Consider the following 24,845-nt stretch of genomic DNA (forward strand, 5'->3'; position numbering starts at 1 on the left):
CTCTTGAAAATTACTACTAGGGTTAGCATTTCAGCTCTATACCTCCTGCGACTTCTTTGCAATGGTTTCCGGGGAAATCACTGATTAATCGATTAATTGACTGATTGATTGATTGACGGTGTTCATGAACGAAGCGGTGGACATATGTATTCATTACTGAGTACACAAAGCGATTGTGAGTATGAGGAGAATATCCTAAAGAGGGGAATTACATGTTGTTTACTAATAACGTGTGTTTACCATTAAATATTTAAATTTGAATGCTGAAAAAATTTTGGCATAATTCTTTTAGATTATTTGATCTTGATTTGTTAGCGTTAATGAGTTTGTCTAGCTTTTTCAATGCTTTCTCCTATTTTTTTCATATTAAGGGAATTTTTTTGCTTTGAGAATTCCCTCATATTAGGAGGAACCAAAGAGCACTAATGGAGGTGAAGGCTAATGGATGGGAAAGTTGGCACATTAAGATCATGCTGCTTTAAGTCAGAAAAAAAATCCTGAACATTAACAACGATGTGTGCACGTGGGTTGCTCTGGTAGAAGAAACGGTCACCTGTTTCCCACAATTCCTGGGATTCTTTCCTTGGAGAAATCGTAACGTAAACGTTTTCTCAAGAAAATTTCAAAGAAAGATCTATTCTCTTGATTTAGTACGAGAAATTCTATGTTTGTTATTTGTGTTAGTTTGTCAAGGAAAGCGAAAGTAAAAGTCAAAGTAAAGTAAAAGTTTGTCAAAAAGTGAAAGTAATTGTTGGATTTTATTGGAAGATTTCCCAATAAAAAACCGCGACCTCTCATAACGTTTCCGAATGTTCATTGATCCAGAAAATTATCAACACAATCAACAGAAGAGAAATGAAGCATGTACTGTACAGAAGTCGTCCTCGAAAGGATACATAACTCTGGTTCTTTCAGTGCGCTTGTACTTGAAATAATTCTGGTTTTTTTCGAGTTGATGATAATTTGAGGAGCTCCATTAAGAACTTTTTATAGTGTACAAACATAGCCACAACTAAAGCAGCGATTGCTCTCCGATAGGATGTCCACAAAAAAGGTGAAAGAGCCCCTATTTTGTTAACAAAACCAAAAAATTATTTTCTAAAAAAATCTAAATAATTGCGACCAGTTCTCTTATTAATGCTTAAAAAACTATGGAAAAAATTTGGTCAATTCCAAACTAACCACCAATGATTATTTGAGTGAAGCACGTAATGACCTTTCCATACCAATAATTTCAGATTAGCAGTAAAAAACTGGAACGCTGTATTTTTTTTTTCATAGGGAGCCGATTTTCGCTACTCACAATCATTCAAGTATAAAAGTTTCAATATTTAGGGCCAGAAAAATCCTCACATTGTTGGTAGTTCAAATTCAAGGAAATCACAATAAGTCGTCCACAAATTATTGTATTGTGCAAGAATGTGCAAATACTTTCCGAGATTTCCGCATTACATCAGTCAAATACTTTTACAACTTCAGAGATTTGTCCGTGTATTTCTTAAAGCGGTCATACAAAACCCCTGGATTATCCGGTATTTGGTTTCGGAACTTCTGAAGAAGCTAGCGAGCTAATCGTAGAAATTGTTGAATTCTTGGTAACAGGAATGTGCCCGATACTTGTAAAGGTTACTACTATTCTTGTAGGAATGGGACCCGCACGTTATTAATCCATAAGGCATCTCACAAGTAGATCAACCAGAAACTGCTGTGCAAACTTGAACCTCCGCCAGACTACAACGACGAATTCTCCTTTTTGTTGTTGGCGTGCGAAACCCGATCTAAGCGATTCCTCTTACAATCCATCTTGCCCACTCAAAAGTACGTTTTGCCGAGGAATTTTTGTTGCAAATGGGCGGGACTTCTATTAGTTGCTTTATTATATCAGATCGTTTAGGATCGGAGAAGATTAGTAGTTACCGCTGAATGATCGACCACAAATTAGGATCAAGTTAAGCTAATTAGAATCAGCTAATCAAGGAAATTGGTAAAAATTATAAACAGTTAATTAGACAACTAATTAGAAACAATCGGTTTCTTTTTCTGATCTCTTCTCTTTAAAATTCTCACTTACTGAGAGTTGGTGTAGAGTTGTTTAGGGTTTTTATCTATGGGACCCTATAAAAACCTTTGTAATTCATAGTTTTGGTACGTTGTGGTCTGTTACGCTAGCAAATTTCACCAAATGAAGTAAGCGCATGCCGATGTGCTGTCCCTTAAATTTTTTAATCGTTTGAATACCTTCCGTGGAGTGATGAGGCGCATGAGAGGAGAGGTCACTGATGGCTTTGATTTTTCCAGGCTCTGACGATAAGGCGATAACGCCGAAACGTTAACTTTTAGTTAATAAGAAGGATTGGTACCAATCTTGGCTAAGCAGCTCAAGCAAATCAATCAATACTACATATTAAATCTTACAAAGATTCAAGGAACATGGGCACTGTTGCTTACAGGATTTCGTCGTAAAATCTGGATGCGACATTAAAATACGTTATCGTTCGCTTCGTCTAAGCTTCAAATCTAGGCAAAGAATCTTAAAATCTAAATAATTCATAGGTTGATGGACACAAACAGGTTTATTTTGCAAATATATTCTAATATTTTATCCATATATCGTAAAAAGATGACCAGCTGAACGTAACAACATAGCAATTACACACTTTCAGCACATATGCAGAGAATCATTGGAGAAATCTTCTTCCAGAATCCAGCAAATTTACAAAGGTATGAAAATGGACATAAATTTCTTACGCTTATAGTTTTTGAGTCTGGAAATCTGGGATGGAGTGCACAGAAAGGTTCCAATATTTTTGAATCTCACACCCATTGAAGTGTTCGGATTCATTCCTCCCTGCATCGGCCCACGACCCCAATCACACGATCCTCGCATTCCTGCGGTCATCCCTTAAAGGCATCCCTCCACGAATCTAAGGTGGTACGGATTTCAGGTGGAGTATTCGTATACGGGATCGTAGATTAAGGAAAGGGGCGTGATTCCGTGCATTCCTTCCTAATTGCCGTAAAAAAAAGGGCCCGGAAGATACGGCTTCAGGCGTTCTGGCGCACATTTTTCTACAAGGAGTTCGACTGGAGCGCGCCAGCCCTGTGCGGCGCCGCATCTTCCGGGCCGCTTTTTACGGCAATTAGGAAGAAATGGACGGAATCACCCTCTTCTCCGTAATCTACTATCCGTTATAAAAATACTCCACCTGAAATCTGCACCACCTCAGATTCGTGGGGTGATGCCTTTAATTCACCTTCCCTGAGTAGACCCTAGATCACATTCACGACGGATTTTTCCAACAAAGAAAGGCAATGACCTCAAATTACTAGCTGTTAATAAAAGTCATCACCAATTTTGACTGCAGGTGAAGCAACATGAAAAAATATTCAACGAGGGTCTAAAGGTCCAAGAAAATTAACTGTACTATATGATTCTGATTACAGGAGTTAAAGACAGTTGATAAAAACCACGGAATACTACATTATCTGGAATGAAAGGCGAGAAGAACCGTATGAAGGTAAATAACTAAGTAAATTATGGCAGGTATCTTTTTGGGCAGTTGGTTGTATGGATTTCCCGTTGATCAACGTTGCTGATCAATGCAGATCAACGTAATATGTTGCTGCAATCCAGAACAATGCGATTTTGCGTTTTCCTCCTGTGTTTCCAATAGTTTCTGTGCTAATAATAAGTTCGTGAAGATCTTTCTTTTGTCCAATAAACTAAATATTTGTATGTATGGTATTTTTGTGTATTTATGTATGTTCTCCTTCAGATCATATGTAAAAAATCAGGTTGATGGGTCAGTGTGCGGCTGCGTTATCGCCTCATTCTCTGGTTTTTTCTAAGGACTAACTCTTTTAATTTTAACTTTTCAATCTTTCTTCTTATATTTTCTTCACCGCCACATATTCCATAATTTCAGTTTAATTCTACTTAGTTTTTTTTTTTTTTGTAATCGTTCTTTCTTTTGAACATCAACGAATTAACCGACTTTCCCTCTTTTCGTCATTTTCACAGTTCTCGAAGGATATAGTTCTCGTAGGATAGGATAAGGCGTCGATATCGGCCTCGTAGATCAAAGATGGATCTCATCATCCTCCCAAAACTTTTTCAAAAGGACATGCTGCAGGCAGATCCCAAAACGCTCCTGTTGTTGAATCAACTAAGACCGATGAGACTCAAACAGTTGAAGCGACCACCGTCAAAGTAGATTATGGGTGGGAGGGTGATACCGTTCATTTCTCCCTAATAGCCGTAAAAAACGGCCCGGTTTCGAACGTTCCGGGGCACTGTTTTCTACAACGAGTTCGATTGGAGCGCGCCAACCTTGTGGACACGCCGCATCTCCCAGGCCGTTCATTTTACGGCAATTAGGAAGAAATTCACGGAATTACCCTCCCACCCATAATCTACGACCCCGTATACGAATACTCCACCTAAAATCCGTACCACCTCAGATTCCTGAGCTGAGGCCTTTAAAGAAGTTGTTCAACCGCACACTCACTACGTTCCCCCTGACCAGTAGTGGTCGGTCACCATGTCCAGTGTCAACCTGCGGTCGGTCAGACATACGTCGAGGCATGCAATCAATGACGAATGGTCAAGTTGCCTCGTCTCAGTCAACATCTGTGCATCTGGCTGCTAAGTCTCATATAAACCGTGACTGTAAAATCATGTATCCAAATGGTTATCCATGGACCAAAGCTGTGACATCGTTTTCATGACAATTTTTATCGGGCAGTATTTTTTTAGATCCGTTCTGAGTCATGCTTCTCTCATTCTTCCTCGTCAACATTCACTTTATTGAGAATAAGGCAGCTAGACAGCTCCTCTCCTTATTTTGAGCAGCTTCTGCCGGAGCCATTTTAAAAGCCTCAAACTGTTAAAGCTGTCTCTTCTTTCAGTATTCGGTCCAACAAAGTTCACCTATTTTGTGCTATTCTTTGAATAATACCGATGTCATACTGTACATTTTGCCTCTGATGAAAAAAATGACAGAAATAATAAAGTGTGTCACTTCGTAAGAAATCATTAAGCGATAGTATTAAGGCTCGAGGGCAGCGTGTCACGAAATTAGTTTTAAAACTTGAAGAAAAACGTTGAGATCGAGGTGTAGAGACAGGAGGCCACGATCAATTTCCCCTAATCGCTCTGAAAAAAATAGCGTGAAAACCGCCTTAGTTTCTAGGTTAGTACTCCACCTCCTGTACTCCTGTACACGCTGCGCTCCTCTTAGCAGCCAATTCGCTGGTTTCACTTGAATAGGCTCGTGAAAACACCTCACTAGTCCTCGACCATTCGCCTTAGGACGAGGACTCGTGGATCAAAATCTTTGACGACTCATAGATCAGATATTGATAGAATTGATACCAAACATAACTTTATTCCGATTTTGATCCTTTGTCGAGGGATCTTGAATTTTTTCTCAGCTCCAATTTCCACATAATTGCCCCTTGATCTAAGATTTTCGTCAAGTTTGTTTGGTGCAGAATGTAGTAGAACTGAGAAAAGCGGTGGTCACAACAGACCATCGTCCACATCATGGGCTACGGATAGTTCTGATCAATATAGTCGAACACCATAAAACTCAGGTTTTGCGTGAACTCTGGGGAAATGTGGGGAGAAAGAAAGCAGGAGGCGAATTCAAAAACGCCCGAAGGCATTTTCCATGAAGCATCGATTGCCGGAGAGTTGAGAAACGTCAGTTTCCTTCAAACTAGGTGCTTTGACAAAGGAATAACAAAGCAGAGAAGTAAGCGCAGAAGAAGTAGAAGCGAGCTCTCGAGAAACACGGAACAGCGATACGCTTTGCCCACCATGGCATTCGATTGAGATCATCCTTGTCACAATGATTTCCGGAAGGTCATGATTAGAATTTTCTCGCGGTTTGAAATTTTCTATGTGTTTAAGAAAATGCCTCGAGCAAGGCTCAACAAACGCTTGAATGGTCAAAACATCAATGGGTAAACGGATTGAAATTGTCTGCATTATGTCATTTAATTTAAACTTATAAACTTTAAACTTTATGCCATTTATTATGTCGAGTAAAAGTCCATGAACATCTACGAATTAGAAATATTACATCCAAGGGCCGGCTAAAGTCTAAGGACTTTGTGCTTGACTCTTTGTTCTACTTCCACTACTAATACAAAGGAATAAGAAAAGTGAAAAAAATGATCAAATGATCAAAATTGATCAAATGTGCCTAATTCAATGGCCGGTGTGGCGCGGTCCGTTAGAGATCCGTTTTAGCCACACAGTCGAGGCTTCGAAACAGCATTAGCCCCAACTAGGCTCTTCATTCCTCCTGAGAGACCTGTCTGGGAGGGTAAAACCACTGACTTGGTGATCGCCTGTCCCTCTTCCCTTCCCCCCGGGGTTTTCGGAAAACCCGTTGGCGCATCCCAAGTAAATTGGTACGCCAGTGACTTTATCGTCGATTCTTTTAATGTACCAAACTAATTAGAAAATGTGACCTTTCCCGAAAATCCTATGTGGTTTCTGATCTTTTGAAAAGGAACACCAGTAGTAATTTTTTCGACGGGGCAGACTAATTTGATTTTTAATGATATACCTCCGTATGAACCACATTATCATTAATTGAAAATAATTATGTACTGCACATTGCGATTTCTTAGAATAGATTAAGTCTAGGATACGAGCGAGAACAATTTGCTTTGCACAACGTGCAATTATTTTTCAAGAAAAATTTTGAATTTGGATCTATCAATTAGTTTCATATGGAAGTAATCCGCACGGATACATTTTTGCAAAATCGCTTCAAAGTCGCTATTTCCCCACTGTAGACACCGACATAGTATTTTTTCTTGGAAAAGTGCAAAAAAAAAACGCTTAAATCACGTTAGAAAGCTAAAAATAAATCAAGCATTCATCTGATCTGATGTATTTTGTATAAGTATTAGGTTGCACTGTACATTTTTGTATTTTTTCAATGGAGTATATACGTTGTAACTTTGTATAACTTCTTAGCAATCCCTAGTTCAATCTTAAATGTCGACTGGATGCGGGGACGGTCGTTCATTACCTCCGCACGTCCTACTTAATCAGAAATTACTGCTAGGCTTTTTTTTTCCAGAGAGCAGCGAATTTAAATTATTTAGTTCTCTACCTCATTTCTCAGATTGGAAACACCCCTTCCTGTTGAAAAACATTTTCATAGCTTCAAATACCAAAAGCAAGTTTTGCTATCTGAAAAATTCAGTTGTTTTTGAAAATCTACTTTTATTTTACTTTCATTTTTATTTAGTGATACAGTAATAATTTTACGGAGATGAAATTCATATAATAGGGAGTGAGATTGTCGTCATGATGACAGCAATTAAAAAAGGACCCCTTTCTGTTTTTTTTTTAGAGGAAAGATGTTTGTGCTGTGCATGGATAGACAATTGACTCCTGTAAAAATGTTTTATAGGGTACTCTGAAACCGTCCCCAGTCATTACAGTTCTTTCTTTTCTTTGTTTTTTAATATAATTATAAGTGTTTAAGATCTTCCGACCTAAATAGTTTTCCGTGCCGCTCTAAAAAAAAAAAACATATAGAAATAAATCAGGGAAATCAGGGATCGGCCTGAGAATAATTTAGCAGAAAAGGGTGCAGTGGAAAAAAAGTGATATTTTCTGGCAAAAACAACAATAATTCGTAATTAGAGTATAAATGTACGCCTGCTTGGCCAAACAGGGGCTGACTGCCAAACGAGCAAGAATAGCTTACTGTAGTTCGTTTACTGTACTTGTACTGTTGTTCAGGAAAAAGGAAGTCGGAAGCGATTAGGATAAATCATTTCTTAAAGTAATCTATAAGAGCCAGTTGGATATACCCCTACGTTAATAATCTCCTCATACCACAAATAGGAATCGCAATATAACACGTTTATCGCCACAGTGAAAATAATCCTATTTTCCTGCAAACCTCTACGGAACCATTTTGCTTCATGCTAAGAAATTGTCTGGACTGTATTCGATTATATTTCCAACTTGAAATAGAAGTATTAACAGCAGTCAACAATAAAACCAAGCAATAAAAGAGCAAATGCTTGGGGCTGATTGGAAATTTTGCTGCTGCTCAGCCTTGTCGGCGTATTAGCATACTGTAGTCGAGTTTTTTCCCATTAAAGTGTAATTATATTCGCGAAAAAAGTGCCCTCATTTGGAATTATTGTACTATTTCTCAGAATAGCAAAATACAAGCATCTATGTCCCCAGCTGGTAGAAGGGGAGTCTTTACTCGTAATCCTGATATCGATGCTGATCGTTAATGTACCTTGAGCAGTGGTCCCTATTCAGTTCATGAGTTAGGTTTCCTTCTGTTTGATTTCCCTTAGGGTGTTTTCGAATTAGGTATTTTAGGTAATATTTTAGGTATTAGGTATGTTAGGTATTTTCGCCCATACGTAAGGTTGACGCGAAACGGTTTTTCCGACGAGGCGTTTCATTTTTTCCCCATATCGTCTGGAAAATTTCCATTTATACGGCACTAACTGAAGAGTGATGCAGTGACGACTAAACTTCTGTTTTAGAAGACAATAAAATCTATGGTTTTTTTTTATTTTCCGTCATTCAACATTTACGTCAGTGACTCATAATTCTTCCCTAATATGTTCAATTAAGAAGACATCAATACTGATACGTAGGAAATAATTCAAGCAGGACAATTCCCCTCTAGTCTTCTTTTTTTAGTTTTAGTTTTAGTCATCAGGTTTTTAGAAACCTACAAATCCTTTATAATATTATAATTTTCAAAAAAATTTCCACATTTTTCGCTGAAAAAAATCCTGGTATAACCATGAAGACAAAATCTTGCATAGTTCCATTAAAAGTTAAAATATCACTGCGGAATATCATGGATCCAAAAGTTCCATTAAAAATTAAATTCTCGGTCTTTCTCTGAAACAATTCAGCTAAACTGTTCTCGAAGGCTATGTCTAACGCATGTAAACACCGATTATGCCTATCCAGGGCATGTTGGAAATAAATATATACAATCGTAAACAAGGCGTAAACAAAACTCACAGTTGTCAGTGTTCCAACTCCCCTCCTGCATTCTGTTTGCTACACGAAACACTGACAACTGAGTTCTTTCTTCGGTATCCGAAAAACTCCCAGACCTCCTTTCTTCCTGCTTCTTAGAGTTTTTTTTTTATAATTTCCTTTGTGCATTAGTGTATGAGTAGGATTAAAAGTTTTTATAAAATCTTATTCCATTGTTTCTACTATCCTTTGATACCTCTAAGACCTTACTTTGTTGTGATTTACATTCCGTCTCAATTTTTTTTTTTGCAAATGTGCACAATTTTTATCTTTTGTAGTTATACTTCCAAGGAAACTTTTTTTTTTCGATAAATCATTAGTTTCTTCTGATTTCAAGGTGCATCCTCGGAAACGACCGTTTCCAGGCGTTTCTGTTCCTTTTTGTATAGCTGTGCCCAATTAACCTTCTTCCACAACGAATTTTGAGACTTCGCTATGACTCCGACTACAAAAAACGCCAATCACGCAAAATTACACAAAAAACAATGAAGATTTAATCTCTGCAAACTAATTTTCTAACTAAGGAACTAATCTCTTAAGCTATAACTACTGCTACAAAGTCTACAAATCTCTGTAAGGTAGAAGAGGCTTCCTAGGAGCAAATTAAACGGTAAAGCTAAAGGAAATAGACTTTCTTAAGACCACGTAAGCTCCATTTAAGCTCCATTGCTACAGGGGAAAATAGTGGAAAACTAAGGAAATACAAAAGGAAGCGTTTTGGGGTTTCCCGCAAATCGTGCGGAGAACTCAGCTCAATGCACGCCTTCGGCGAAAATGTATCGGGTCGACGTGTACGTCGTTTTATGCCGGGTGTAGTCATCACGAGACCACACCTCCTAGAGTTTCATACGTTACCGGTCAACCAGGTCTTACTGCGGTTTCCTCCTTAACATTTGCCACATGTCACCACTGCACCCATAGTTCACATCATTCACTCGGAATAAGCGGCTTCGAGCGTTCAGGCGCGCTATTTTCCACAAGGAGTTCGATTGGAGCGCGTCAGCCGTGCGCACACGCCGCATCTTCCGGGTCGTTTTTTACGGGAATTTGAAAGAAATGGACGGAATCACCTCCCTCTCCATAATCTACGATACCGTATACGAATACTCCACCGGAAATCCGTACCACCTCAGATTTGTGGTGTGATGCCTTTAAAAGAAAAAGAAAACGCTCGTATAATCAGTGGCCGCGCGTAGTGGATGTCTAGGAACCATGATGATGATGTAGTTAACAGTACGATGATAGCAGATAGACTTTCGGGACCGAATCGGTTCAATCCGAGGAACTTGACGCATCCAGGCACAGCACACCACCATCCTCTTCTTCCCATGCACACTCCCCCATCATGCCACAGGTGAAGACGCATCGAGTCCAACTCGCCTCAGTGAACATATTCGGTGTCTACTATATACATTTCTTTCTTTTTTCTCAAGATTTCTGATTAAATTCCTCGCTCATTGTCTCATTATCTCTTTTTAGATTGATTGTTTCGTAGAACCTCGTTATTGTCCTCCTAATATTAATCCGTTTCATCCTTTTACTATTCTTTTTTGCTGAATGTTACTGCTACATACGCAGTAGCCATTTTTAGCCTCAAACATCATACAAATATATGATGGCGCAGTTCTTCACTTTTCCAGCTGTATTTTAGAAATCGTTTTTAAAAAAGGGAAGAATTATGGTCGTGCTGCTCCGATTAACATAAATACTGGTCAGAGGTGGAAAAACCTTGTAACTACATATTTAAATGTTCTTCAGAAAAAAAGTTATGTTATAGTCCGAAACTAATTGTACCAAAATTTTATGAAAAGTGCGAATTCAGTATTTTATGATTTAACGGTAACCACTACGAATCAGTAGATATCAGTTCAGTCTATTCCGAAGTCTTAACGCAAACTGGTGGGGGAAGAAATTCCATTCTTCAAAATGGATGAATTCTTTCCATGAGAAAAAAAACCCTACGATAGGTTCTGGTACCAAAAGAGACGTGACTTGTTAGTTTAGTCGTTAGGATTCCTCCAGCACGGGCAGAATGCCTAGAAACGATACTTGTCGCTAAAATCTGCCTTTAACCATCATAGCGAGCAATGTGTACCCTCTATGTGTTGATCAGTTTGTTTTTTTTTTCAATGGATTCATATGAGAAAAATTATTTCAAGTTATTTCGAATATTCAAAAAAAAAATACCAAGCTTTGTTGGTGAAAAGCGAACTGCGTAGTTCGAATCAAATATAAATTTGAAATCCAATGAAATTTCAGCAACTTTTGAGGCGCAGAGAAGACAATCTACAGATTTCCATTCGGATATATATAGTCGCTAAAAATTTGACGAAAAAATGCTGAAAATTGCAGCATTTACTCTAAATTTGCAAATACCAGAACAACAAATGCCGTGTTGGCTGTGCTGCTCTTCCAGAATCTCAACAGTAGGAGGAGCATGGGCACTGAGGTGACATACTGAGTCATAGAGAGAACGTGCTTATCTGATAATTATTCGCAAAAATTTCATTTTTCCGGATGTGAATCAGGAAATTAAGAGAATGTTACCGTAACTACTAGCTTTAGATAATTGCTAAGCGTTAGGATTGGAACTTTTTTTTTCTGGTGATTTTCGAAAAAAAAGAAATGAAGAATTTACTGATGCTTCTAAATCTCAATCTTTAGCATATCCTGCTGTTGTTCTGAAGTATCTGAGAATTTTACTTTGATTTAGATCTTTGGTGTAAATGTTATTTCTTATGGCGGTGTTCACATCTTGATTACTTCATTTTCTCAGCACTCGACTACAAAATTCTCACATCTTGTGACATTGCGTCACCTTCCAAACAAAAAACCACCAAACCAACCAACCAACCAACTAACCAAATTTTTCGAACAAAAACCAACCAAAATTCCGAACAAAATACATTTATTTGTGCTTGTTTATCGAATGAATGAAATCCTAAACTGTGTATCGTTTTTTTTTTTTGTAATTCACAATTAAGGGATCATATCTCGCAATGGTCACTTCTTTACTAGTCTAGACTCGAGGTCATTCTTTGATTATACGGGCAGCTGCGTAAATAATTATTGGTAACGGCGCCGTCCTCCACATTTAAATACGTAATTGATCTTTGGGTTTCCTAAAAGCCGTAGTCGCTGAAAAAGTTATTCTGTAAGTTTGGTTGTGTTCAGTCAAGGAAAACTTTATACAATTTAAGTGTAAGGTAATCGTTAAAAAAAGCAGTTTAAATAGCTTAAAGTTACATAAAACTGAGAAGACCGGAATTTTGTCACTAAGAAGTATTACTAAGGAATAAAGTGCTTCATGTATGTACAAAGTGTCCTTAACAAAACTTGTAATTCTATCAGAAACCGAAGATCGCAATGCGGTGATCCTTCGTTCTTCTCACGGATCCTCAGTAGACTTTAACCTCGAGGAGATTGTAGCCTGGCATAGCGTTTAACTCTACACCACAACTCCAAATCGCTTACGTTTAATAATCTCGCAATATAATAAAAATATAATAAAAATATAATAATATAAAAACAATATAATAAAAAACCTCGCATAATCACATTGATGTTATCTAGAATTATTCTAGTTGTTTGTGTAACTGCTTACGCCACACTGTTCCATAAATTAAAACGTTTTTTTTTTCAGGAATATGCGTTCTAAGGTCAATGTTAATAAATAAATACATCAGGGTAACAATTACTCAATCAAATGATGCATAAGACGTAGTGAATTCTTTGGATCTTAAGATTTGATACGACAAATACATTCAAAACTTTAATTGTCACAAACTATAAACGAGTGGTCAGCATCCACAGCCTAAAAACCACTGTAAAATTAAAACCACCTGAGTGCAATCCCAGTTGCTTTCGCACTGGGACCCTACGTAGCTCCTCTGGCTGCCTTCGGATTTGGACGTGGGCCACACCATTTCGCAAACGCATACGTTTACGCAATTGCACTAAAAGTCCGATTTTTCGATCCACCTGTAGAGTGGATGATGAAAAGTCATTGCGTTTGTGAACAAATTTTTTCTCCTTAATGATCTTCTCTTTTTTTCCTCTGTTTTGTGATTCTTCATTGGGTTCTCTGAAATCTGATCCTGAGAAAAAAAGGGAGAAACGTCGATTTTTCGTTTTCGTAGGTTCTCCGATATTCGAAGTCTCCGTTGTTATTGTGAAGCTGAGAATAAATGTTGACTCTAGACGGAACAAGAAATTGAACTGCTGACTTCAGAAATCATAATTGGCGATAAAACTTGGTCATTGGTCGAAAACCCCGTCGGATAACATATAATTCACAACATATTTCACTACGTTTCATATAGGTAATGTTTAGTTTAAGTCTGGCTTACATTTCACATAGGTACTGTCACTGTTACTAGTAAAGAAACACTCTAGATTCCATTTTTACTACAAAAGAAAGTGTTAAACTAGTGGCTTAAGTGTATTTTTTTTGACGGTATTGTTCCCTTTAATATTAATTTTTTATGAACGGAGCACGGAACCAAGATAGAAATTATTTTCAGAATAATCGAACCAAGAAAAGTAAAAATTCTTGGCCTTCCTGCAAACATTTCATATATTTATATTATATTTATATAATTATTATTTGTTTATATATATAATATATTATTTATAGATTTATATTGGTGTAATTTCACCGGGATAACAGCAGTCCATTTCAGTGAAAAAAAGAACAAAATAAATTCTAAAGGTTCGCTTGAGTCTTACTTTTAAGAAATTAGCATTATCCTTATATATCACACATTCCTTGACTGCAATGTTTTCCACTAAATGCTGTTTTTGCTGGAAATCCTACAGGAAATGAACCATTCAGTTTTCATAAACCGCGAAATTAATTCTCTCAATTTATTGAAACATATGAAAATCTTCCCTTCAATGCACCTTTAGAATTTTCCTACACTAGAAACGTTTTACAAGCTTTTTATTCTAAGTGCTCCGTAGAATATTCGTGTTTTCTCGATACTTCTAGTCAAAGTGGTAAAAAAAATACTCTCGTATCAGTACAAACACAAAAAAAAAAATCACTGATGATTCCACTATTTGAGTAGTAGCGTAATACTGGCCTCGGTCCTAGTCAAAAATTGTACTTATGTGCCTAATTTTTTATTTTTCTCCACTTACCTGCTTAATTTTTCTCTAATTTTCTCTTATTTTTGTCGAAGTCCTGAGGATATTTTAGGAAAAATAAATAAACTAATTATAGTATACTGCTATCTGTTTCCACTATCATAAAATATCACGTTACTCTGAGAGTTTCGCCTGTTCACGGAATTTTTTTTTCACTTCTTCATACTGAATTCTGAATTCTGAAGCGATCTTAGGAACGTTCAGTGTTGGTTTTTTGGTCTCTGCGTATACATGGCCTTGTAAGCAATTTATTTTATTACCAACCTATAGATATAGTTCGTACTATGCGTTTTATCGCCATCCTATTTAAACAATCGAAGCTAGTAGAGCTTTTAATGCCCTTATCGTACTCAACGTTGCTTTCTGTGTTTTCAGGTTATTTAGTTACTCCTGCTTTTTTTCACTATAGCTTCAATTTCATCAATGTGTCTTCACAAAATTCGTATAATCAGTCGAATTAAAAGATTCGAGTAATCCTTTCATCTCGCGTACGAATCAGCAAAGTTACCTCTTCGTGTAAAATTATCAGCATGGGAGGGATTAATGTGTCTTCACAGAATTTCTTTCTTCACAGAACAGGAGGTTTCTGTACATCTGATTTGTGGATCTCTAGGACTGTCCTGTATGTCTTCTGTGGTACTTGCAAGTCATAAACCTTACCTAGTACTGGAGAGGGCCTCTAGCTTTGAGATATGATTTACATGACTTAATCCAAGGGCTTAATTGTTATCAACGGGCTGCTGTTACCACCTGACGGGTTTACCTGCATCTTTTCCTGGCGGTGTCGTCCTTGAACCCGGCTCTGCACAATCTTCTGGATCCACAGCTCTCACAGAATCCATCCATTCATCTCGTTCCATGTCCTGAGAGACTTAGCGTCTCACGTAAACTCTCTTTCAACACCGAGTCCCCCTCTACTCGCCTCAGGTTGACAATCTTCGGCGGTTCAGCATAACGAAACGGAGAATTGTTGTCCAGGATTCTACGCTACCCCTAAGGATTTCACTTATCAGGACATGGTTTCTGGCAGTTTCCTGGACAACAACATATTTTTCCATTACCTGGGTAATTCCCGCCATATGACTGTGTATATTATACTTATATATTATACTGTGCTCGCACGTTACCAAGGAGTACACTCGAATCCCTCATTACATACGGGAGAAGCACCTCCACCACACGGATAGGCGGCAATCAGACTCGAAAATCCTCTTAGGATATAATTTGAGAAAAGTTTGCTTGAATAAGATCCAATTATTTGACAAAGTTCACCTCTTGGACTCATGCGACTTTGATCATTTCTTAGAAATGCACCATGTAATGATATTTAGACTTTTCTCCTATACAGTAATCTATGTAATTTACTTATTTACCTGGTGTTCAAGTGGAGTGGAACACATGTAGGTTACAATTACCAATATATGTAGGTAATTGTCGACACAAGAGAGCATTCTTAGAAAGTCTTGGAGGTTGTTAACCTATAAGTGTTCACGTTAAACATTGAATTATTGTGAACATTTTACCGTATTGTGTACATTTTACCGTACCGTACTGTACTGTATTTATGTGAATACCTTTATCTGATAAAGGTAAATATTTCACGATTTTTTTTTCGAGTTGCTGGATAATTTTTTCACTACAACATATTACCGCAAAGACAAAGAATTATATGAAGGGAAGCAATAAAACGGAAAGGAGGAAAGTTCTATCTTTAAACTATTCATTAATTATTTTTAATAACATTTAATAACATTTACATCTCCAGTTCTTAACAGAACTATGTAACTTTGATGTTATAAAGTTTCTGGGAACCAGGAAATAGCATGAACGTGTCTTGCAATAATGAAATTTCTATACCCATTGACATTTCCGTTGTTTTCTTTTGAGTTTGTTTCATGCAGCACGACATCATTATCGTAATGAAAAGGCACATTTCCATAATTTATTGTAAACATGAAAAATTATGCAAATGTCGAATTCTTTGTAACTCGTCATCGGTTCGTGTCCCTGAGCTATTGAAAATGCTACTCCGTATTCTCGTATAAATTTTGCGCCTGAAATTTTTGCACTTTCTACCTGGATATTCCGCCTATGTGAAGTACATTGTAAGTACAGGCAATTCCACAATAAAACAGCTTAATTATCCAAGAATGAGACACATTTGAGTTCTTAATGTTAATGGCAAATCACATTGAACGTACAAAAAGACAGACAGGCAGACAATAGCATAAAGTGTAACGGATAAAGTGTCTGGCGTTAATCAATCCGCTTCGGACCCACGCCACCACGTTCACTTCAATTCAGAATCGTTTGAGGTTTACGAACGTGTAACTGGTCTATTCAATGACTTGCGGGGCTCAGCCGATATGTCAAGTCAGTGTTTTTATCCTCTCAGACGAGTCTGGTACCAATTTATTGACCCCGACGGGGAGGAAAGGCTTGGTGAGCACTACCGGCGGATTCGTACCTCCGATCGATCGTGCACGAAGTGGAATAACCTCTAACCAACTGCGCTACACCGGTCCTTTTTAATAATAGTATAATGTGATGGTAAGTTGAAAAGGTACAAGTGCAAATAAACACTCTCCCATTCCTCAGTTCCATGAAAGAAATCTCTTCGTGTCCTCAAAGTTTTCCGATCCTTTTGTGATTTTTATTGTGCTCTGCGGAGCATTCTTTTTATTCTAAGTACAATTTATTTAACATTTCCCGATTATTCTATTATCGATCACATACATACGACGTTCATGAATGTTATTTTGTTATTTTTTTCTCTGTTATGCACAGTATTTAATGAAGCATGAAGAGTTAATATGGGCGCAGAATGAACAATGGCGGCAAGACATCCGCCTTCCTTGACCGCACCATTAATATTCCACCTTCTTACTGCCTATCCTATTTTCATCACATCATCGCAAAACTTAGGTTTCTATTCATTTTATCTTGCAGATATTTCATATGTAAAGATTTTTTGTTAGGATTGCTAGGATAATACAATTCTAATCCGTGCATGAGCTTTCACAATTTATCGTCATAAAATTCTTTTTTTTCTTCAAACTAAAGGCCCAAAAATGTAAAAAATTCACAATTAACCGTATCAGAAATTCTCTTCTATTGTTGTATCCTTTGAATTTTGATGAAGTTGACTATATTTTTACATCACAGATATCCTTCACTAGAAGAATCCAAGCGAGTCAAAGGTATTTCGTCGCGTGTAGCGCTTTCCGAGCTGGTGGCTGAGGTGCTAAAAAGGGATGAAAGCTACCTTTTGCGCAAGTTCAGAAGCATGTGAATTCCATTTACGGACTCCAGCTCCAGCTGAACCATCTAGGATTCCCCGTTACTTATAATCGGTGGGATTAAAGGCTAGCAACCTGAGCCTGAGAGTTTCTGAGTTACAGTAATAAGAACGATCATCGCTCATTACAGTAACAAGAAAGACTCTACTGACTGCCGGGCGAATCCCCATGGGGGTAGCATTAAGAAAGGGCAGAGCACCAAAAGAGCTGTCTAGGATATCGAAAAGGAGAGAAGGACCCCAGGATAACGACTCTTACACGCGACACACGTACGCGGGCATCAGAAGCTACCATTGAGAATCTCTTGGGCTGGTCAATTATCCTAAATATATACAATATCCGTATCTCGCGTAATGCAGACTCAAAACCTAGTAGAATATTTGACCACCTCTGACGATTTCCCGCTGCATAGTTCGAATGAATCACAATTTTACGTTCATTGCAACATTTAGTTAGCCGCTTTGTTGATTTCCATTCTAGCAGAACAGATGTTTACATTGTTCAGTGTATCGGCAACTAACAACACAGTTTGTACCTTTTTCATCGTATTTGAAAGACGTCATATTTTCCTGAGATTAAATTTGTTTTCGCCTGCAACATTACCTAGTCATTCTTTCATTTAATGTTCTCAGTGCGTTCTAGCTGAACTTTTCCAGTCAGTTCTAGAGCATGTAGTGCACTAAACATCCTGCTACTGTTCTGTTCAAGCTAACTTGACGTTTAGAAAAGATGAAGTGGAGGTTTCAGTGAAAGAATTCATGAGTTTATTCAACTAAGATACGACCACTAAATATCCGTATAGAGATTTGTCGTTGATTTCCTTATCCTCCCACGAACTACTCTTGTCCGTGGATATTTCGATGAGAGTTCTTTATGATTTTCTTTATGATGAGAGTTTTATTTAATTTATTATTTATTTAATAGCACTGAATAACTTTAGTGAAATAATTCCTATTTGCATGTTTCTAAGCTAAATCTTTGGAGATGAGCATTAGGTTGAAAATTTTCGCTTTTCCTACCTTTAACTGATTTATTTTTGTTCTTTTTTTCTTACACCATCACTTTATTTATTGAAAAAATTCAGTGAAAAGGAGACGAAAGAAGCATATCTAATATTTATGGAAGAAGCATTTATAATGGAAGAAGCATATTATTAGCTCGCTTTCTTGTGAAAATAAGAAGAAAAGAGAGAAAATCGTAGAAATTGTCTTATATTCTTAGCCAAAAATAAATCTCAATCTCAGAGGTTACTTCGTAACCGCACAATGAGTACATATATCATATATATCATACACAGTATTCCATACAGAACTCTTCTTCCGCTTCCAATTCTGTGTAGCGAAATACTCCACCAAATTGATTGAAATACTAGCTCAAATTTTCTCAATAACATTTTAATTTAACAAATTTTAATTTTAACAATATACTATTTTAAAATCATTGCTACTAAACTGAATTTAACTTTCGCATTTAGGGGTTTTTATGTCAAAGAGGTGGAAAAGGAGATTGTCAAGATCTGAGTGTGCACAAATCAAAGTGGTAAAGCGGCCTAGAAACAATGAACTGTTTTTAAATGAATTTTAACAGACCGTACGTAAGAACATTCTGGAACATCTTCTTTGAAAAAAAAATGACTGAAATAAATGGCGGTATCAAAAAATGACTGAAATAAATGGCGGTATTATATTCATAAGTTTCCACTACCGAATTGTTGAGCAACCTATTTTTTTTCCCAGAGATATTGTCCTTAGTATTCTCGTCGTCCTCCAAGTAACCGTCTTATTCCTTGTGGATAAAAAACACCTCAAATTTTCAAATGTCCAATCAAACGGTGATGGAGATGGTCCCAATGCCGATGGTGTTCACTACGTTGGCATTTTCGATTGTTGGCTTCCTTGGAAATGGAATTATAGTGCTAGCGACTTTTGCGTCGCCTAGTTTGAAAAATCGCTGCAATATTCTTATTTGCATATTAGCGACCGCAGATTTTGTTGTATGTGGATACTTGGTGAGTGTTTTCTTCCTCGAAAACTTTGAAAAGTCATTCAGTCGTTGTTTTTTAGATTCAACTACGTATACAAATGCTCAAAAACTGGTATTTTCAAAAGAATAGTGAATGCTTCGCTCACAGTATCTACGGTCTTTTTGCGCTAAATATTCAAGCTGGAATGGGTCTTATACTAGGAATCGATCGGCTCTTTGCTGTTACTTTATCCGTGAGGTTAGTTTTTGTGACATCAAAGAATTCGTAGGGAGAGTAGTCACACGAAATCTCATTGGAACGCTTTTCCTGAGTTATTTCCTCACAGTTACTGCAATCTTCGTCGGGAAATTATAAAAATATTTGTGTTTCCATTTACATTTCACTTTAAATGGCTTGAATCTATTTTCCATTCTTTCTTACCACTCTTGATAGTTTGGATCTACTTTCCAATTTTTTTCCCACTTTTCTCATTTGTGAATACAACGAGTTCTCATTTTTAATTTTTTTTAATTTTTATTTTTTCTTAATTTCTAGGTACTCACGCCTTCCGAAGCGTTTATACTTTGTAATGATGATGTTCGTATTGAGCTATGCTGCTTTAATGACATTCTACGGTTATTTAGACTCATCAGGTTTGTGAGACATTTTTTAGCAGGTGAAAGTTTGCAGAAAGACGTTGTGACATTTCTGAAAAAGCTGAAAAGACACCATATTCTTTTCCGGACAAGATTCAAACTCTAGTGAGGGTAATAACTTAGGACCTAGAAGCTGCATTTTATTCTGACGTGACGGTACAATTACAGGAGAAAAGTGTGATGTAATTTCCATAGGAAAACTTGAAATACTCTAGATTTCCAAGAATCATTACGTTCATTTGTCACCTGCATCACCTGTGCTTCCGTTCTTCGTCGATTCGTCGTCTCCAGCGGGAGTAATACTTCATAGACCACTGAGTAAAATAAGACATTTCGTGTTTGGCCCTCGTAAGTTTACTTTCCCTGAGGCAAATGCGGTAGCTTCTGTCTATTTTTCGATCCATTGTAGAAGAATTGAACTTTGAATTCAATTTCTTGAAAAAATATTCGCATAAAGCGGAAACCTTTTCAATTCAGCTTTCTATGACGCTAACCATATTTTCGTTCTGCTTTTCGCGTCAAAGTAGGAAGAACGAAGGTTTTGACGAGGTGAGCATGGAGCCGGATTTCTTCAGTCTTCCAGGAACTTCCAGGACATCTCAAAAAATCTGTGCTTCTGCGAAATTTTCGGCAGATACTTTCCGAACGCCCTAATACATAATCAATGATCTTTTGTACTCCTTAAGCCGCTCGTTTCCACCTCCCGTGCTCAGAAATCAAATGCTCAGGAATCGTTCGTCATTTTTATTTCCCCATTTGGATACGCATAACTGGAACATTCGGATATATTCATTCAGCTGAGCTTGACTGGAACATCAGAAACGCATCCGTTCCTCATCTGGATCGTTTTTTAAGGGTTTTGGAGGACAAGATGACCTCAACATACATGATATCTGCTAGGAAGGCATTGGAAGCATTCTCGGTTTCAGTCAGGAATCCGTCCATGAATAATTACCAATGACTTCTTGCCGTTCGTAACACTCTGTGAGCTGTCCCACATGCAGTTCCTTAACGTTATCCAGACACCAATACATAAGGATACTGCACAGTGCGTAGATCTCATTCGCCTTGGTGACAATCTTAAAGAACGCGGTGGTTTACCAACCCCGAGTCGGTGGAACTGGTCAGTTGTTTTTCTTTTGAAGGTCTTGCGTGGTGTATTTGGAACAATATCGAGGCTTGGCGAGGAGAGAGGAGGAGTTTGATGGGATATGCATAGTATCAAAGACCTCGAACCATTTTCAGGCCTTTGAAAAAGACGAGTTTGTCGAAACGTTAAAAAAAGTTTCACCAAAACCTCGTTGGCATAACAAGAAAACATAAATACACCCTCAAATACCGGGGTTTCAAGAAGAGTGGACTTGAAGATGACTTCAACACTTTTTGTACTTTTCGGTGATCATCCGTTCCGCCTCATTTATGCCTGACGACTGTCAAAATGATGTCATCAAGGACACGAAAGTACTTGGGGCATCAACTTTTACCATTTCAATTCCTACCTGTATTTGAGCAGATTCTTAAGGGAAAATTTTCTCAGGATTCTCAATATTTAATGCAGCCAAATACTCAATCACGTACCTGTTACCCTCTTCAGCCCATTTGCAACTAATTCTAATCGTTTTAGAAGGCAGTTTTGTTGTTGGTGGTAATTACGCTTGTTCGGGATCTCCGTAACCGTGAATTTCAGATGTTCGCGTACCGATTTGTCTTCCTCCTACCGCTTATAACAAATCATCGAGGCTAGTATGGATCGGTTCGAACTTCCTAATTGCAATCATGGTCATATTCGTATACGGTGCTGCTCATATGAAATGTCGCGTGATGAGAGGTGATTTTTTTTTTTGGAAATTTCCCTGAAAGGCATCACTCCACGAATCTGGGGTGGTACGAGTTTCCGGCAGGTAATCCCTACACAAGGTCGTAGATTACGGGGAAGAGGGTGATTCCGTTCATCTCTCCCTGTATCAGTGTAAACGGACGCCCCCGGAACGCTATTTCCGCTACTACGGCTTCTGTTGCAATACGCAATTGTTGTGCCCCGCCCCCGTCTGCGATTCGTCCGATTGGGTTTTCGACGAATCGTGGGCGGGGCGGGGCGCAATGATCGCGCATTGCAACAGAAGCCGTCGTAAGAAACAGCGTTCCAGTCTTCCGTTTACACTGATACAGGGAGAGATGAACGGAATCACTCTCTTCCCCACAATCTACGACCCCGTATAAGTATTAGATGCCTGAAACCCGTACCACTCCAGATTTGTGGAGTAATACCTTTAATTGATTAGTTAGAAGATATATCAAATCAATTTTACCATTAAACGATAAGAAGGTTTGTTATTTACAGCACAAAATACACACGAACAGAGTGTTGAGCGTATTCGTCGACTTCTGTACTCCCTTTCGATTGTTATGGGTGTATACACATCAACGTGGTTCCTTACAGTCATAGCGCTACTCGTTACACAGGTGAAGAGATTCAAATTTAAAATTTTTCAAATTAAAGGCATCACCCCACGAATGTGAGGTGGTACGGATTTCGGGTGGATTTCCTATACGGGATGGGAGACTACGGAGAGGGGGTAATTCCTTCCATTTCTTCCTAACTGTCGTAAAAAACGGCCCGGAAGATGCGGCTTCGAGCGTTCCGGCGCGTTACTTCCTACGAGTTCGATTGGAGCGCGCCAGCCTTGTGCACGCGCCGCATCTTCCGGGGCGTTTTTTACGGCAATTAGGGAGAAATGGATCGCCTCCCTTTCCATAATCTACTACCCCGTATAAGAATACTCCACCTGAAATCCATACCACCTCCGATTAGTGGGGTGATGCCTTTAAGCTCTTTCATTCAAGGACTAGAAACTGTGTTTAGGCACATAACAAACTATTTGTTTCAGCTTTTCTCACTTTCACCCTCGTTAATAGGGGAAATAAATCAACAACTTGGATGGTTGGTAATTATTAATGCTTCAACGAACTTTTTTATTTACATGTGGAGAGCACCCGAGTACAGGTACAGTCTCATTCTCTGATCAATGGGAATCATCGAGTAACACACGTTCGAATGTGCTCAAAGAATTTCCATTCCAGAAAAGCCGTTCTATACTTATTATGTCCAACCTACAAGAAGAAATTAACTACAGATCTTCAATCATTCAGTATGAAGAGCGCTAAAACAGTCATCGTAAAGCGACCGATCATCAGTAAACGTTTTGCAAACTGTGTAAATAGTGATGACCATTAATAAAAAAAAAATAATAATCCTAGAAACTGAATTATAATTAAGAGTGAAGTCTACGATAAGACATTTGCATAATATGTGCTTATGTTTGTTTATTGTTTTGTTTTACCAGAAGAAATTCTCGGAACCGGTTCTGTTTTAAAATTTTGGCCAAATTGGTGCAGAAAAAATTCTATATGGTGCAAAAATTCATACATGTTAAAAATGTACAGGGTTTCAATTTACTACATTTACCATTTTGAGCAGGTGACATAAAATAAATTCTTCAAAACTGGAGCTCTTCTATTAAATGCTAAAGTTTTTAACCTATTAATGTAGCTAAGCAATTTCATTGAACTGCTTTCTGACTGTTTAGCTCTGTACCATTCCTTGTATTTTGTTGTTTGGATTGTATTTTATTCAAGAAGAAAAATTCTGATCACATCTATCAGAGCGCTTCAGACACAACAAATAAACTCAGGATTTCTGTTGAGAAAGTTATAATCAACTTCTGGTTCTAAAAGATCATCACCATCCACAATAACTCACCAGAAATTAAATCCTGAGCAAAGCTGAGAAACGGATTTCGACATCTGGATGAGAATCGGGAAATCACTACATCCTCAACGATCCTCTATCAATCACTACAACATTCCGTTCTGTTCTATGAGAAAGACAGATACAGAAATCAGGAAAAGGGCAGTTACATTTAAAAGGAAAAACGAAACAAGGATTTTCCCCATTATCCATGGTTTCATGACAATAAAACACTCGCTCACCATAAAATAGCATAATAAATAAGCTGATAAAACCAACTAATGTTTTGTTCTGCATTTCTGAAATCAATCGGTAAACCCAGGACGCACTACTTTGCAAGGATTTCACCTTGTTCCTCTACGGAAATTTTCGTGAATAGTTGAAGTTTCCAGATAGTTGAAACACGTTGATTGATCGCTGGGCTGATGAAAATGGACAGTGTCTAAGTGACTGCGCCACACTCGACTTTTGGTTTTGGGACATTTGGTCGCCATTTCTTTCAGTTTTCTTATTTCTTTCTATTAGTAGTGGAAGTAGAACAAAGAGTCAAGAAGTACAAAGTCCTTGGAGTTTACCCGGCCCTTGGATGTACTATTTTGTAATTCGTGGATGTTCATGGACGTGTATTCGATTTATAGTTTAAAAGTTTAAATTAAATGACATAATGCAGACAATTTCAATCCGTTTACAGATTGGTGTTTTGACCATTCAAGCGTTTATTGAGCCTTGCTCGAGGCATTATCTTAAACACATAGAAAATTCCAAACCGCGAGAAAATTCTAATCAATATGACCTTCCGGAAATCATTGTGACTAGGATGATCTCAATCGAATGCCATGGTGGGCAAAGCGTATCACTGTTCCGTGTTTCTTGAGAGCTCGTTTCTACTTCTTCAGCGCTTACTTCTCTGCTTCGTTATTCCTTTGTCGGAGCACCTAGTTTGAAGGAAACTGACGTTTTTCAACTCTCCGGCAATCGA

At 37.9% G+C, this 24,845-nt stretch overlaps 2 protein-coding genes across 2 annotated transcripts; one reads left to right on the top strand and one right to left on the bottom strand.

Moving 5' to 3' along the window:
• Window positions 1-9,384: 9,384 nt before the first annotated feature.
• On the bottom strand, window positions 9,385-15,060 carry RB195_000089 (uncharacterized protein; the record flags this gene model as incomplete). The annotated part of the gene is made up of 2 exons (XM_064196235.1): window positions 9,385-9,497; window positions 14,964-15,060. 2 exons carry the CDS (start codon window positions 15,058-15,060, stop codon window positions 9,385-9,387), a joined length of 210 nt encoding a protein of 69 aa, XP_064052116.1.
• Window positions 15,061-19,315: 4,255 nt separating this feature from the next.
• RB195_000090 (uncharacterized protein) lies at window positions 19,316-23,353 on the top strand (the record flags this gene model as incomplete). Its single annotated transcript, XM_064196236.1, has 7 exons — window positions 19,316-19,507; window positions 19,563-19,720; window positions 20,018-20,115; window positions 21,806-21,946; window positions 22,460-22,581; window positions 23,007-23,122; window positions 23,200-23,353. The coding sequence occupies 7 exons, from the start codon at window positions 19,316-19,318 to the stop codon at window positions 23,351-23,353; spliced, it is 981 nt and encodes a 326-aa protein (XP_064052117.1).
• Between the last annotated feature and the right edge of the window lie 1,492 nt (window positions 23,354-24,845).

Source organism: Necator americanus, chromosome IV (genome assembly GCF_031761385.1).
Source record: "Necator americanus strain Aroian chromosome IV, whole genome shotgun sequence".
In the NCBI taxonomy this organism is placed as follows: domain Eukaryota; kingdom Metazoa; phylum Nematoda; class Chromadorea; order Rhabditida; family Ancylostomatidae; genus Necator; species Necator americanus.